The 15,214-nt window shown below is 36.9% G+C and overlaps 1 protein-coding gene across 4 annotated transcripts in view; it reads right to left on the minus strand.

Annotated features, from left to right (window-relative positions):
* OSBPL8 (oxysterol binding protein like 8) overlaps positions 1-15,214 on the minus strand; it is a 163,538-nt gene that overhangs the window by 74,873 nt on the left and 73,451 nt on the right. For 2 of the 4 annotated variants that reach the window (XM_061124876.1, XM_061124886.1), the window contains one exon: positions 1,827-1,964. In XM_061124876.1, coding sequence (XP_060980859.1) covers positions 1,827-1,917 — 91 coding nt within the window. In that variant the 5' untranslated portion in view covers positions 1,918-1,964. Of the gene's footprint in view, positions 1-1,826; positions 1,965-10,493; positions 10,531-15,214 lie in introns of all 4 variants that reach the window. The other 2 variants (XM_061124868.1, XM_061124896.1) reach the window with 2 other exon arrangements.

The following is a 15,214-nucleotide window of genomic DNA, read 5'->3' on the forward strand; positions in this document are numbered from 1 at the left end:
AAATTATCATAATCAGTGGAAGTTTCCAAGACACTTTCAAAAGGTCTGCAAGGTGAAAACTAGCTTCATAATACTGTTTCACTGTGCTGGCGTTCTCACTAGTAGCGCAAAAGCAGTGCTGGAGGAGGCCACTGGCACCTCGGCCCACATCAGAGCAGAGGCAGCTGACCGTAGCAGTCGTCACGGACTTCTTCACTGCCGTGCACTTGCACTAAAAGAGGGTTGGTTCCACTGACAAATATCCTTGATAAAGCTAGACATAAATTAAAGAGATGTGCAAAAAATGTAAAACAGTAGTTCTCAGCCAGAAACAATTTTGTCCTGCAAGGGACATGTGTCAAGATCTGGGGCTAATTAGTTGTCACATCCAGGAAAATTGCTATTGGCATCTACTGCACAGAGGTCAAGAATGCTGCTAAATATCCTGCAATGCACAGGATAGCTCCCCTCAACAAAGAATTATCCAGCCCAAAATGACAACAGGGGCAAGGCTGTGGGACCTTGAAGGAAAAGAATACCACTCTTCTCATTCTCACTCAACTTTTCTTTGGTGGGGAGGGGGGGTCAGTTATTTTTCATAAAACTATGCTATTCATATTAGCCTGTAATACGTTTATTATTGTAATCTGAAATGAATTAAGGGTAAGCATTTTAAACAAACTATTATGTATAAAATAAGCTACAAGGCTGTATCATACAACACAGAGAATGTAACTGATATTTCATAATAACTATAAATGGAGTATGGGCTTCCTTGGCAGATCAGCTGGTAAAGAATCCCCCTCCAACGCAGGAGATCCCGGTTCAATTCCTGAGTCAGGAAGGTTCCTGGAGTGGGACAGGCTACCTACTCCAGTATTACTGGGCTTCCTTGGTGGCTCAAATGGTAAAGAATCCACCTGCAATGTGGGACACCTGAGTTCGATCCCTGGGTCGGGAAGATCCCCTGGAGGAGAGCATGGCAACCCACCCCAGTACTCTTGCCTGGAGAATCCCATGGTCAGAGAAGTCTGGCGGGCTGCAGTCCGTGGGGTCGCAGAGACTGGGGCGCGACTGAGCGACTGAGCACAGCGCAGCACACAAAAGGAGTACAACCCTTAAAAACCGTGACTCACTATACTTACCTCCGTAACAAACGTAACATGTGTGCCAGCTGTAGAAACTGTTAGTCGCTCAGTCGTGTCCGACTCCTTGCGACCCCACGGACTGTAGCCCGCCGGGCTCCTCTGTCCATGGGATTCTCCAGGCAAGAGTACTGGAGAGGGTTGCCATTTCCCTCTCCAGGGGATCTTCCCAAGCCAGGGATTGAACACGGCTCTCCCACACTGCAGGCAGACTACTTACCCACTAAGCCACCAGGGAAGTCCATATGTTTAAGTTGATATGTATATCAACTATACATTAATTCAAAAAACAAAGTAAACATTTTTTTAAAGTTTTAGTTTTAATATTTAATACAGTAAGTATCAACAGGCTAATTAATCCACATAAAAGTTCTTTGGGGTCTTCAGTAATTTTTGACAGTATTAAAGGAGTCCTGAGACCAGAAAGTTTGAAAATCACTGAATTAAAAGAATGGTAAAACTAACCAAATATTTTAGAGAATATAAAGAGAATTTAAGTACTCCAAAGGAAAATGCGCTCATTTCAAGTGTATTATGGGTTACCAAAACAAAACAAACATAAACCTCTGTCAAACCAAATAGTCAAGAGGAAAAGTCATGATACACCACCAAAGGACAGACCTCCCTAAAAAACAAAACAAACCATACACACACAGCCCACCATCAATAACAACAAGAAACATTAAAAGTACAATTCCATACCCGGGGTATGAGGACTTGCTGGACTAAAAGATGGCTGATACAAATCTTTGGTTGGCGTTGGAAAAGCCTCTTTCCCTTGGCGCTGACTCATCTTTCCTGGTGTTAGGTGTTGAGTATCGTCACTGTTTGCTACCACAGCTCAAGGAAAGAAGGGAAAAAAAAAAATTAGTACTTAAGTCATAGGTTTACATAACAGCATAGTGGCATAGTTAATAACATGGACTAGAACTATGACTGGCATGGCCTCAATGGTTATATTCATTTTACCAACTCAATACCTTAATAATACTTTAATAAATTAAATTAGTAAATAATTAATAAATATTTTATTTTTAGTTTGCTGTCAATTCAAGAGGAACTTATAGGCATGCATCAAATTACGCAAGTTACAGACCTCATAAAAATGAAAATACATATTCTGATAATGAAAGGTACTCCAAGGTTTACTATCAACCTTTCATTGTGTTATTGACTCTCTATATTTGCCAATAGAGCAATAAGCAAAAGACAGTGCAGAAGACATACAGATGGTCAGTGAACACGTGAACAGACAGTCGACCTCACTGGTAGTGAGAAAACATTCCAATTAACAGCAGTATAAAATGGCGTGGTGGCGGGGTCTAGTCACTGAGTTGTATCCAGCTCTGTGACTAGCCTGGCCTGCATGGACTCTGACTGTGTGGACTGTCGCCCACCAGGGTCCTCCGTCCACGGGGTTGCCCAGGCAGGAATACTGGAGTGGGTGCCACTCCCTACGCCAGGAGATCTCCGACCCAGGGACCGAACCCAGGTCTCCTGTACTGCAGGTGAATTCTTTACCAACTGAGCCACGAAACAGTATTTCATATGCACTAGAATTTCTAATTTCCAATTTTCATGGAAAGTAGGTGTCATTCTTATTTTAAAGTTGGGGGAACTTGAGGTTCAGAGATTGCCTTGCCTAAAACTAATACCGGTAAGATTCTAAAAAAGGACCATTGGTTTCTTTAAAAAGTCTGGTTTCTTAAAAGCTTGCTGCCCCAACAATAAGTCTAAATAGTGTTTAAGGCTTCTATTCACCCATTTGACCAAGCTGCTGATAGAGGTAAGCGATGCCCAGTTCCAGAGAGGACAGAAAAGAAAAAAATACTCATTGAAGGAGCAGGACAAATAGTGAGCAAGTCCACAGCGCCCCAGGATCTCCATTCTTCAATTTTTATGTAACTGTGCTTTCAGTCTACAAAAACCTTAGCTTTATCTTGAGAGAGAATGATTCTGTCTTCAATCTAGATGTAATTTCAAACTTAACCAGAAATTAGACCGACATTTTTAATCACCGTATCTTTCAAGGAAAATTGCTTCTTTAACATTTTAAACACAAATTATCTTTAACATAATCTTTAACATACTTTTGATGGTGCTAAAGTTTTCAAAATTATATTTTAGCTCCTTAAGTTTTAAAGTGAAAATTCAAAAATACTCTCACTTATCATCTAAGTAAAATTACAAAGAATTTATTTTCTCATCAAATTAATAAAAAAGCATCCTACACTGATGACTACTAAATTTTTATCTCCTCCTAAACTAAAAACTCACACATCAGTTGCCTGCCTTATAATCACCACATCTCAAATTTATCCAGAATAGTCTTTATTTTGTTTATCCTCCAGATTTGCCTCTCTCCCATCTGTTAATAGAATCAATATTCTCCTCTTCCACTTTCTCAGGCCAAAAACTTTAGGTATATTCTTTGATTTTTCTCTTTCTCTCACATTTCATACTCAATCAATCTATGATATCTTTACCTTCAAAATTTACCTGGAATTCTCCTACTTCTGTGCACTTCCACAACTACTACCCTGTTCCAAGACACCATTACCTTTTCACTGATCACAGCAGCGTATTTCTACATAGTTTCCAGACCTATATCATCTTGCTCCTTGCTTGCGTAGAGTTCATTGTCTGTACAGAAGCCTGAGCAATCTCTGAAACCATGAATGCAAAAAAGTAAAACCTGAAAACTTTTAGCAGAAAATAAATTTGGGGTAGGCAATGATTCCCTTAAAAAGACACATGAAACACTCACCAATGAAGAAAGCGCAGGGTGGGGGCAGGGGATTAAGAATTAACCTAATCAAAAGATAAAAAGAAATTGGGGGGAAAAAAAGATTTGTAACACATATAATTAATGAAGAACTGGAATCCAAAATATGTTAAAAAAATTTCTATAAATCAATCAGAAAAAGATCAAAAAGGCAAAAGAAAAATAGGGGGAGAGGAATGCATCACAAAGAATGCCTAAGAGTAAATTTAACCAAGAGGTGAAGACCTGTACACTGAAAACTGTGAGACCCTGAGGAAAGAGGCTGAAGAAGACAGACACAGATGGAGAGGCATACTATATGATGACTGGAGGAATAACATTAAAATGTCTGTACTAACCAAAGCAATCTACAGACAATGCAACCCCTCTCAAGATTCCAATGGCAATTTTTTTTTTTTTTTTTTACAAAAACAGAAAAAACAATTCTAACATTTGTGCAGAATCACAAAAGACCCCAAATGGCCAAAGCCATCTTGAAGAAGAACAGAACTAGAGGCATCATGCTTCCTGACCTCCAATCACATTACAAAGCCTCGGCAATCAGAACTCTGCGGGCACTTGCGTAAAACGGCACATGGCCCAATGGCACAGAACTGAGAGCCCAGAAATAAACCTACATGTATGTGGTTTACTACATACATGTGGTCAACTGATTTATGACAAAGGAGCCAAAAACATACAACAGGGAAAAGGCCAGTCTCTTTAATAAATACTGTTGGGAAAACTGGACAGCCACACACAAGAGAAACAAACTGGACCTCTATCTTGCTGTTACAAAGAAAATTAACTCAAAATGGCTTAAAGCCTCAAATGTAAGACCTGAGGATATAAAATTCCTAGAAGAAAACTAGAAGTGAGCTCCCTGACATCAGTCTTGGCAATGATTCTTTTAGATTTGACACCAAAAGACAATAAAGGCAAAAATAAAGAATTGAAACTACATCAGACTAAAACATTTCTGCACAGCAAAGGAAACCATCAATACAATGAATGGCATAAAATGCTTGCAAATAGTGTATCTGATAAGGGGTTAATATCCAAAACATATAAAGAACTCTCATAGCTCAACAGTCAAAGTATACATGAAAAGATGATCAACATTACTATTCATCAGGGAAATGCAAATCAAAAGCACAGTGAAGTATCACTTCCCACCTGGTAAAATTGCTATTATTAAAAAGATAAGTACTGAGAAGGATGCAGCGATAAGGCAACCCTTAAGCACTGATGGTGGGAATGTACACTGGTACAGGCATTATGGAAAATAGTATGGAGGTTCCTCAAAAAGTAAACCTAAAACTACCATATAATCCACCAGCTCTACTTCTGGGTATTTATCCAAATGAAATGAGAACCCTAATTTGAAAAAGATACATGCAGTCCATGTTCATTGTAGCATTATTTACAACTGCCAAGATATGGAAACAACCTAAATATCCGTCAATGGAAGAATGGGTAAAGAAAATGTGGTGTATATATATTCAGTGGGATACAACTCAGTCATAAAACTGAGCTCACAGATACAGAGAACAAATTGGTGGTTTGCCAGAGAGGGGGATGGGGTTGTGGTTGTGCAAAATGGGTCAAAAAGTACAAACTCCCAGTTATGAAATAAAGAAGTCATGTGAATGTAATGTACCGTATGGCAACTAGAGTTAAAACTGTACTGCACATCTGAAATATGCCAAGATATTATTAAATCTTTTTTTTAATTGAAGTGTGAGAGTGAAAGTCACTCAGTTATGTTCGACTATTTGCAGCCCCATGGACTATACAGTCCTGGGTATCCTCCAGGCCAGAATACTGGAGTGGGTAGGTAAGCTTTCCCTTCTCCGGGGCATCTTCCCAATCCACAGAGCAAACCCAGGTCTCCCACATTGCAGGCGGATTCTTCACCAGCTGAGCCACCAGGGAAGCCCAAGAATACTGCAGTGGGTAGCCTATCCCTAGAGTGGGTAGCCTATTCCTTCTACAGCGGACCTTCCCAACCCAGGAATCAAATCAGGGTTCCCTGCATTGTAGGCGGATTCTTTACCAGCTAGGCTACCAGGGGAGCTTCCCTGTGGCTCGGCTGGTAACTGAAGCAGAGCTGATTTACAATGTTTCAGGTGAACAGCAAAGCGACTCAGTATATGCGACTCAGTATATATCTGTATTCTTTTTCAGATTCTTCTCCATTATAGGTTATTACGAGAGTATGTTTTAAAAGCTGTCATCATAAGAAAAAAAAAACTCTGTAACAATCTATGGTGATGGATGCTAAGTAAATTTACTGTGATTATCACTTCATAATATATACAAATATGGAATCATTATATTGCACACTGGAAACTAATACAATGTTTTATGTCAATTAAACATCAATTAATTTTTTTAATTAAAGAAAAGTGGTAGGAAAACATGAACAATTAAGTTTATGGAAGAAGAAATGCAAATGGCCCATAAATATACAAAAAGATTTTGATCCTCCTTAGTAATAAGGAAAAAAAACAAATCAAGATCAAAATGAAATAAATATTTTACACTCAGTAAAACTGAAAAAAATTAGTAAGTCTGATACTATCCAATGATGGCAAGGATAGGGTCAGCGAGCCAACATAAGCATTGCTGATAGAGTATGAACTGATACAAGCACTTTGGAAAACCACTTAGGTCTTATAACACTGAATTTTGGCATATTCTAATGGGTCCAAAAACTCCACTGTTAGCTTTATACCTGGAAATAGTCTTATACGTATACACCAAAAGACAAGAATAAAATTGTTCATAGCAACACTGTTCATAATAGCAAAAATCAAAATAAATATTCATAAACTGGAAACAATATTGATTCATATACTGTGGTATACGGATATAATGGAATAGTATGTAGCAGTAAAAGTAGATGGTCTTTATCTAAGACCATTACAGTATACTAACACATATATATGGAATTTAGAAAGATGGTAACGATAACCCTACATGCAAAACAGAAAAAAAGACACAAATGTACAGAACAGACTTTTGGACTCTGTGGGAGAAGGCGAGGGTGGGATGTTTCAAGAGAACAGCATCGAAACATGTATATTATCTAGGGTGAAACAGACCACCAGCCCAGGTTGGATGCATGAGACAAGTGCTCGGGCCTGGAGCACTGGGAAGACCCAGAGGGATCGGGTAGAGAGGGAGGTGGGAGGGGGGATCGGGATGGGGAATACATGTAAATCCATGGCTGATTTATGTTAATGTATGACAAAAACCACTACAATATTGTAAAGTAATTAGCCTCCAACTAATAAAAAAAAAAAAGATTAAAAAAAAAAAATAGATGATCTTTATCTATACCCAGGAACATGGCTCAAACTTGGAAACACAATGTTAACTACAGAAAACAAGTTGTAGAAGATGACAGATAGCATGACACCATTCTTGTGAAATTAAAAACCTACTGATACATATGTAACCTAAAAATAACCAAAAAAATATAGTTTTGAGAAAGCAATGAATAAACAACAACAACAACAGATTAATCACCGCCCTGGGAGGACAGGCAGACACGAGACATCTGTGAGATTCAAGTTCGTAAGTGAGTAGTGGGCTCAGTGTGTACTCACTGTTTGCGTACACGTCATAATTCACACGTGCTTCATATAATCTTTCGTAGTATCAGTACATTTAAGGTTAGTTTAAACACATCATAAAGGGGCTTCCCTGGTGGGCCAGGGGCTAAGACTCCACACTCCCAAAGCAGGGGGCCCGGGTTCAATGCTTGGTCAGAAAACTGGATCCCACATGCAAGCAACTAAGAGCGTGCATGCCTCAGCTAAGACTCAGTGCGGACCAATAGATAAATAAATATTAAATACATTACGAGAACAGCTAACAGAATTAAAGCATGCTTTAGTATTCCATCAGAAAGACACATGTATATAAGTCTTAAATAACTTGACTACATAAAGAAGAAATACAAGTGCAAATTTAGTTCTATTCACCTCTTGCTAACTCCTTACTGACTGAGGTATTACTGTTTATAATTTTGATAACCTTGAAATGAGAGGAGTTGTAGAAATAGCAACATACGGAGTATATCTCCTTACAAAAACCAGAAAGCCTATTTTTCTATCTGTTTTTTCTTACATCATTCACAAACATTATACAGAAAATTTGCATAATATAAAAATCATTTTGATGCCCTGCATCATTTGCACACTACTAGAACATTTGCTTATAAACTCAGGGAAAGTCGTGACCTTTTTTTCACTTGTATTCTTTGGCATTAATACTGACAATAAATACTTGCTAAATGCCTGGATCAATATTTGACCAATGAATCACTACAGGATCCAAAACAGCTTCTGGTAATTTAACCAACTGCCTCCCTGTCTAGAGACAGCATTAGAGTGCCTTCTTCTGGTCCCACTTCATAACGAAAGTAAAACAAAGCGAAGCAAAACAGCCTACTTTGCTGAATACCACATTAAGATAGAAATTAATCACACTGGGATCATTCATAGTAATATAATTAACAAACCAGCAGTCACTTTTAAGGAGGATATGATTCTGTAACTACCATTCTTCACTTTCCAAATTTAACTCATCAATACAAAGTCAGGAGAATTTTACAAGCTTCAAAGTCTGGTTCTCGCCCTTAATCTAAGTAAAAACTACTAAAAAGAAGTTAAGCTTTTTAAAGTCATAAATAACGTCTTAAAGGAAATCCTAAATATCCCCTTACAGAGAAGATGGTATACCTTTTCTCAAATACATTAGTAATTTAAATATGTTGCTATGTATCTTTATAGTTTTTTCACTCAGTAGTATATCCTAATGAAGTACTAAATAGAATTACATTTCACTCAAAATGATATATGGTCTATAGTAAATAACACAGCCACAGTCTTCTAATAGTTGGCAGAGTACAACACAAACTCTAATATATAAACTACAATATAAACTCACCTCTAATATACGTTATATATTTTAGTTCATATGTGCTTAAAATATATAACTATAATAAATGTCTTCTATTTCAAGTAGAAATTAAAGACCCCCATTTATAAAACCCAGGTCCTAAGAAGAACCACTTCAACTGATATTGAAAATGCAATTCTATTTCTAAAGCTCAGCAATGACAGTAAGTTCACATAAGTCAACATCTAAATACATGAGATAATTAAAGTAACTGAAAAATGCATTAAAAATATCTACCAGGTATCATAAGTAAGACTGAACAAGAAAACAAAAACGTTTTGGGATGCATATACTTTTTTTACTTCAAAAATTTTTTTTTAGTTTTTTGTTTTGTATTGGGGGATATCCAATTAACGTTGTGGTAGTTTTAGGTGAACAGCGAAGGGTCTACTTTAAAATTTTACTACTCTAATAATGCTATGAACTACTCAATACTATGAATTGTTACAATTAGAATAAAAATGGAATTTTAGCATATTACTTTAAATTACTTCTCTCTTTAGAATACAAAATTATAAACATACTACATCCATTATTTGAGACAAACAGTAACTGATCTAGACCGAAGTATTTTACAACTAGAAGAGATGCTGCCATTATCTCGCTAGGTCCAACCAATGAGGAAAAGGAGCCCCAAAGCAGTGAACTGACTTGCAACAGTCACACAATTATTTAGGAATAAATACAAAAACTTCCTGAATCAATATAATTCCCACACGGGTCTTGAATAAAGTTAAAACCTTTGATTTATAATGCAGCAATATTTTAATTATTTGGTTAGACTTAATTCAGTGAAATGATAGCTTTATTCTGATTTTTGAAAACCAGAAGATGACTACTAAACTAGTAACCAATTCTAACTCCTTGGGTATAGTTAAGATCTTAGCTTCAGACTCTTTATCTACAAAAACTAATGCTTTATTTAAATGATCTCTGAAGTTTCATTCACATCAGTACATTTAATATGTCACAAAGCTTTGAAATAATGTATTCACACGTCTAACTCTCCTACTAGTATATATGATCCTTAAGGCCAATGCACATGTTTTATTCATTGTGTATTCTCCAAAGCTAGCATAGTATCTAGTCAAAAACAGGTTTTTTCAAAACATAAATTTAAAGGATGTAGCTTCTAAATCCCTAGATAAAACAGGCTTCACTTATGAAATTACCAAAGTAAAAATAATTTTTTTCATAACCAGATTATCTATTATATAAAAGTTCTGACAAAAATAAAACAGTATTTCTCAATTCATATGGCAGTGAATTTGTTATACCTTGTCCAGCCTCAAAGTAGTCTGATCTGTGCTTTGTGATGATTGTAGAAAGGATACTATAAAAAAGTATTAGTTCATGATTTAGGAATTAAGAATCTATAAGTGGTAAATTAGATAACTAAGTAAACAATCCATCTTTAGATAATTAAGATGCAAGTACACAAACACTATTAATCTCAGATGGACACTGACAACAGATGGGTACTGATTGATCATTTATATTCTCTATATTTCAATGCCTGGAAACACAGTAGAAGACTTAACAAACAAAACGGAAATACCATATACCTTTTGTTAGTACAACATCAAAATATTATCACGTCTGCAAACATGCCATTCAAACTTTTAACTACTTACTTGATGGCCCAAGGACATCTTTGCTATCACCAAGAAGCTTTTAATGCAGGATAATTGAGCAGCAAACAAAGAGAATCCAAACCAGGAAGAAGCAAAGTGTATCAGGATTGAAGCAGCAGTGAAACAAAAGGACAAGGAAAACGGCATTAGTTTATAAGGAGAAAGCACATGCTAATAATCATAATTTGCAAGGAATTTTCTTTTCCACGCATAAAAAGACCTTGTCTTAGGCATTGTTTAATGTTTGTTCTAATTTTGGAAAATGAAGGTGGAAAGAGAAAAATGAAATCACTCAAGTATTTTGTTTTGAAAATTACACAAGTGAAAAATTACTTCCAATTAGGATTCAAGGTATGGGTTAGGAGTGATTAAAAAATCATTTAGAAATGCAAAGGACAGCCAAAAGTTATTCATCCTTTAAATTCAAGTGGCATAAAAATATGCAACACGCATGCACTATTAAATATTAGTTCTCTGCATGCCATGAAAACACTTAACACTATGTAGAAATTCAGTCTGTTTCTTCTACAAGAAGAAGCAAGCAGTTTACTGAGCACTTATGTCAAGCATTGTGCAAAGAGCTTTTATAAAGAGACATCAATAAAGTGGAACAAATTTTTTTCTCAAATGGCAAAAAACCAAAGAGAAGAACAATAAAGTTAGACAAAACTTTCCTAGGATCCACTAGTATCAAGCATATCATCTAGAGCTACTAGTCTCCAGGAAGATAGAAGATCAAATTCTTGAATGATTAACTTGCAATCAACCAAAAGAAACAGGAAAAAGACTGCTGACTGTTTATCTAGTAACTATTTTAATAAACAATATGACACTAAACGTCACCTACAGACAAGTGTTTTGGTCTCCCTTGGCAAGAAAAGAGTCCTTGGTTCTCTTCCCTTCACTTCAAATACCAAGCGTGGATCTGTATCAAAACTAAAGCAACAACAAAAACAAATAACTCCCACTGATGACATTATTGTTTGGTCTTATTTAAAGGAAATGGGAAGTCTTAACTGGTTTTGCGTTCACCCTCCAAAAAACTTGCAGTTGTTTGCTTTGGGTTTCTGTTGACTCCCAGAGGGAAAATAAGCTTGGCCCTGCTACTTTCCTAAGTGAAGGTGATTTCACAATGCGCAAAATTATGTTCTAATGCCTCTTAAGGCATTTGCTTTATTTATTTTTCAATAGCTGCCCATTTAAGCTCATTCACGCATTTCAGTTTCACTGATAAAACTAAAAAAAAAAAAAAAATACAGCTTTAGGGACAATGAAGTAATTGTGCTCAAATTCTTATTACTGAAATGGCCGTGTTATTATAGCTAGCAAGCATGTGGAGAGATTAAAACATCTGTGGCAGGCAACTTCTAAAATGACCCCAGTGATCCCCACTTTTTGGTGTATAATTCCTTCTCTTTGAGTATATACTGGATGTGCTGAATTGCTTCTAATAAAGAGAATACAGCAGAAGTGAAAATGTCATTTCCAAAATCATACTGTAACAAGACTATGACTTCCATTTCGTTTGAGGTCTCTTTCTCTCCTCTCGCTCTCCCCCCAGACAGATCATCTTGGGGAAAACCAGCCACTGAGTCATGAGGCGATCGTGTAGAAAGGCCCAAAAATGAAAGGAACTGCAGTCTGACAAGCCTTACGTGAGCTGGCAAGGGGCTCTTCTGTCTCCCCTGACACCCAGCAGCAGCTCCTTCCCCAGCTCTTGACTACAGGAAAGGTTTTGAACTAGAAACAGCTAGATGTTCTCAGATTCCTTACTCACAGAAACTATACGGTATTAAAGGCTTGTTTTCTACCACTTAATTTGGGGATGATTTGTTACATATCAATAACTAAGACAATACTGGAAAACTGAAGGGGGTTAGGAGACTGACAGAGACAACTATGTACTTTACAAATGCTTCATAGACATCTTTGGGAAAATCTTCCTGTATTGATACAAATAATTATCAGCTTCCCGAGATTGACCAGTAACTTCCTAAAGGAAAGCAATGGTTCTAACCATATATACACAGCCAAGAGTATTTACTTTCACAGGGCCAGTCACATTTGAAGTTCTCAAGCTGGTGTTCTACTTAGAATAAAAGATTAAGCTCCATTTCACTGTAGAGCTGTATATAATTCTTAAATTACGTTTATTAAAAGCACTATGTCATCTGCACACTCTGTCAACGCTTTTCATTTTTACTCGCAGAAAAAAACCCTTAGCATATAAGCAACTTCTGAATAACTTACTTCAAACTATGTTTTCCAAAGTATTTGCTCAGGCATACCTGTGTCATATAAACCTGATTCTATCGGATTAACCCAGTATTTTTTTCAGACTAAGGCACTGGAAAATAATCAAAGGAAGCACCATCTACTCTTCTTATTGATCTATCATCTATCCATGGATCCACCCACCCAAATATTCACTCAGTACCTACTATATAGACAGGTATCACTTTAGAGGAATAGAGCAGTAAACAACAAAAATTCTGCCCTTGTGGGAGTTACGTCTAGTGGGAAAGATAAACAATAACATAATAAACAAGTAAAATTTTGTTGTATATTATATAGTATAAACACTAAGGAAAAAATAAGCAGAAAATGAAGACATATAAAATGTTAGGGAAGATGGAGAAAGTTTTATACAGGGTGGCCTAGGGAGACTTCACTACAAAGTTGACTGAATAAAATGAAGAAACTTCCCATAAGGACATAAGGGGAAAGAGTATTCCAGGGAGCAGGAAGATCAAGACGAGAGTAGAGGACTTGGATGGGAGCAAGTCTGGAGTGTTTGCAGAACAGTGAAAAGGTCAGAGGAGTGGAATACATGCAAGTAGGAGAGTGGGGGGTGAAGTCAAAGAAGTAAACGGCTGCAGGACTTTACGGGACCTAGTCAAGACTTTTTGTTTTATTCTGGGTGAGTTGGGAAGCCACTGGATGGTTCTGAGAAAGGGAGTACCATATATGAGAACGTTATAACAGGACTGCTCCAGCTGCTGTGCTGAGAACAGGTCAGAGGGATAAGGGTACTATCAGTTCAGAAGTTACAGCAATATTACAGGGGAGAGATGATGGAAACTTGGACCACAATGGGAGCAGTGAGAGGGATGAGAAGTAGTTAAATTCTAAATATATTTTGAAGGTGAGGTCAACAGAATTTCCAAATAGGCCAAGTATGAGGTAAAAGAAAAAAGGAATCAAAATCAAGTCAAGTGTTGGACTTTGAGCACCTGGAAGGATGGAACTGCCATCATCTGAGATGGAAAAGACGGTAGGACAGGCTCATTTACAGGGAGAAATGTAACTACAATCATCCCTCGGTATCCAGAGGTTACTGGTTCCAAAACACCCCCCACCCCCATCCCAGAGCAATACCAAAATCTGTGGATGCTCAAGTCCCTTATTTAAAATGGTGCAATATTTGCATATAACCCATGTACATCCTCCTATATACTTTATATCACCTCTAGTTTACTTATAATATCCAATACAAAGTTAATACTAAGTCAACAGTTGTAAATACAATGAAAATGCTATATAAATAGCTGCTAGCATGTGGGGAGTTCAAGTTTTACTTTTTGGGACTTTCTGGAATTTTTCCCCCCAAATATTTTCCAACTGCAGATGGCTGGATCCATGGATGTAGAACCCTCAGTTTTATATGGAGGGCCAACTGTCTCTCAGTTTGGAACAGGTTAAGTTTAAAACGTCTGTCAGATATCCAAGTCAAAATATCAAGTAGGCAGTTGGACATGCAGACCTGCATGTCCATGGACATGGATAGGGAATGGTCTGGGAATAGTATAAATTATGTATGTGTGAGAGTTAGGGTATATGATCTGAATGGCTCCATCACAGGAGATTAGAAAACGCACCAGAAACAGGCACCAGAAAACTTGTATTACAATGGAAGAGCAACAGAACCAAGAGTCACTCTGAAACATCACAAACAGAAGCAGAAGACACAGGAAAAATGAGGGCCACTTCAGAAACCTTTCCCAGAGGATGTGATGTAGATAAAAAGGCGCTAGACTGAGACGCGAGTGAAATCATCTCTCAGAATCATTTGCAAGTGACGCTAATTGGGAAATGAGATATTATTAAAGATTACATATTAATTTTACCAAGTAACTGACATAACTGAAGACTTCTACACACTGCTGACCTACACACTACACTTGTTATTCTTACTGCTTTTAGGACTTGGGCTTAATTTGTGCAGTTCCATGTTGTGTAACACACAAATAAAGACAATATGAAAATACTGATGTTGAAATGTTCTGGACAAGTACCTTTTAAGGTAATTCAAAAAATAAAAAACTAGCCACTCTTCTTGGCTTTTGTTAAGAGAACCAAAATACTACTAAAATTTCAAAAAAATCTAGGAACTTCTCAGCTCGTTCAGAAAAAGACCACTAAGGTATGATAGAACAATGTCCTCTCTCTGATCAACTCAGCATGTTTACCATCATCCTCTGAACAATGTTCACACAGTCATCACCTCAATTTTTTTATCATATAAATAAATTCTCTACTTCAGCAGAAAGCATTAGCTGACAAATAATAAAGGAGTAAAATGCCTAGAATTTGTTAACTTAGAATTCATTAGTATATTGTATACATAGCATATACTAACAGTACTTTAAAGAATGAAATATAGCCATTATCTAAATCTTTATTGATTTTAGTTTTAAAATTTCAGGAAAAGAGCATAATGC

This window comes from Dama dama, chromosome 3 (assembly GCF_033118175.1).
Source record: "Dama dama isolate Ldn47 chromosome 3, ASM3311817v1, whole genome shotgun sequence".
Classification (NCBI taxonomy): Eukaryota; Metazoa; Chordata; class Mammalia; order Artiodactyla; family Cervidae; genus Dama; species Dama dama.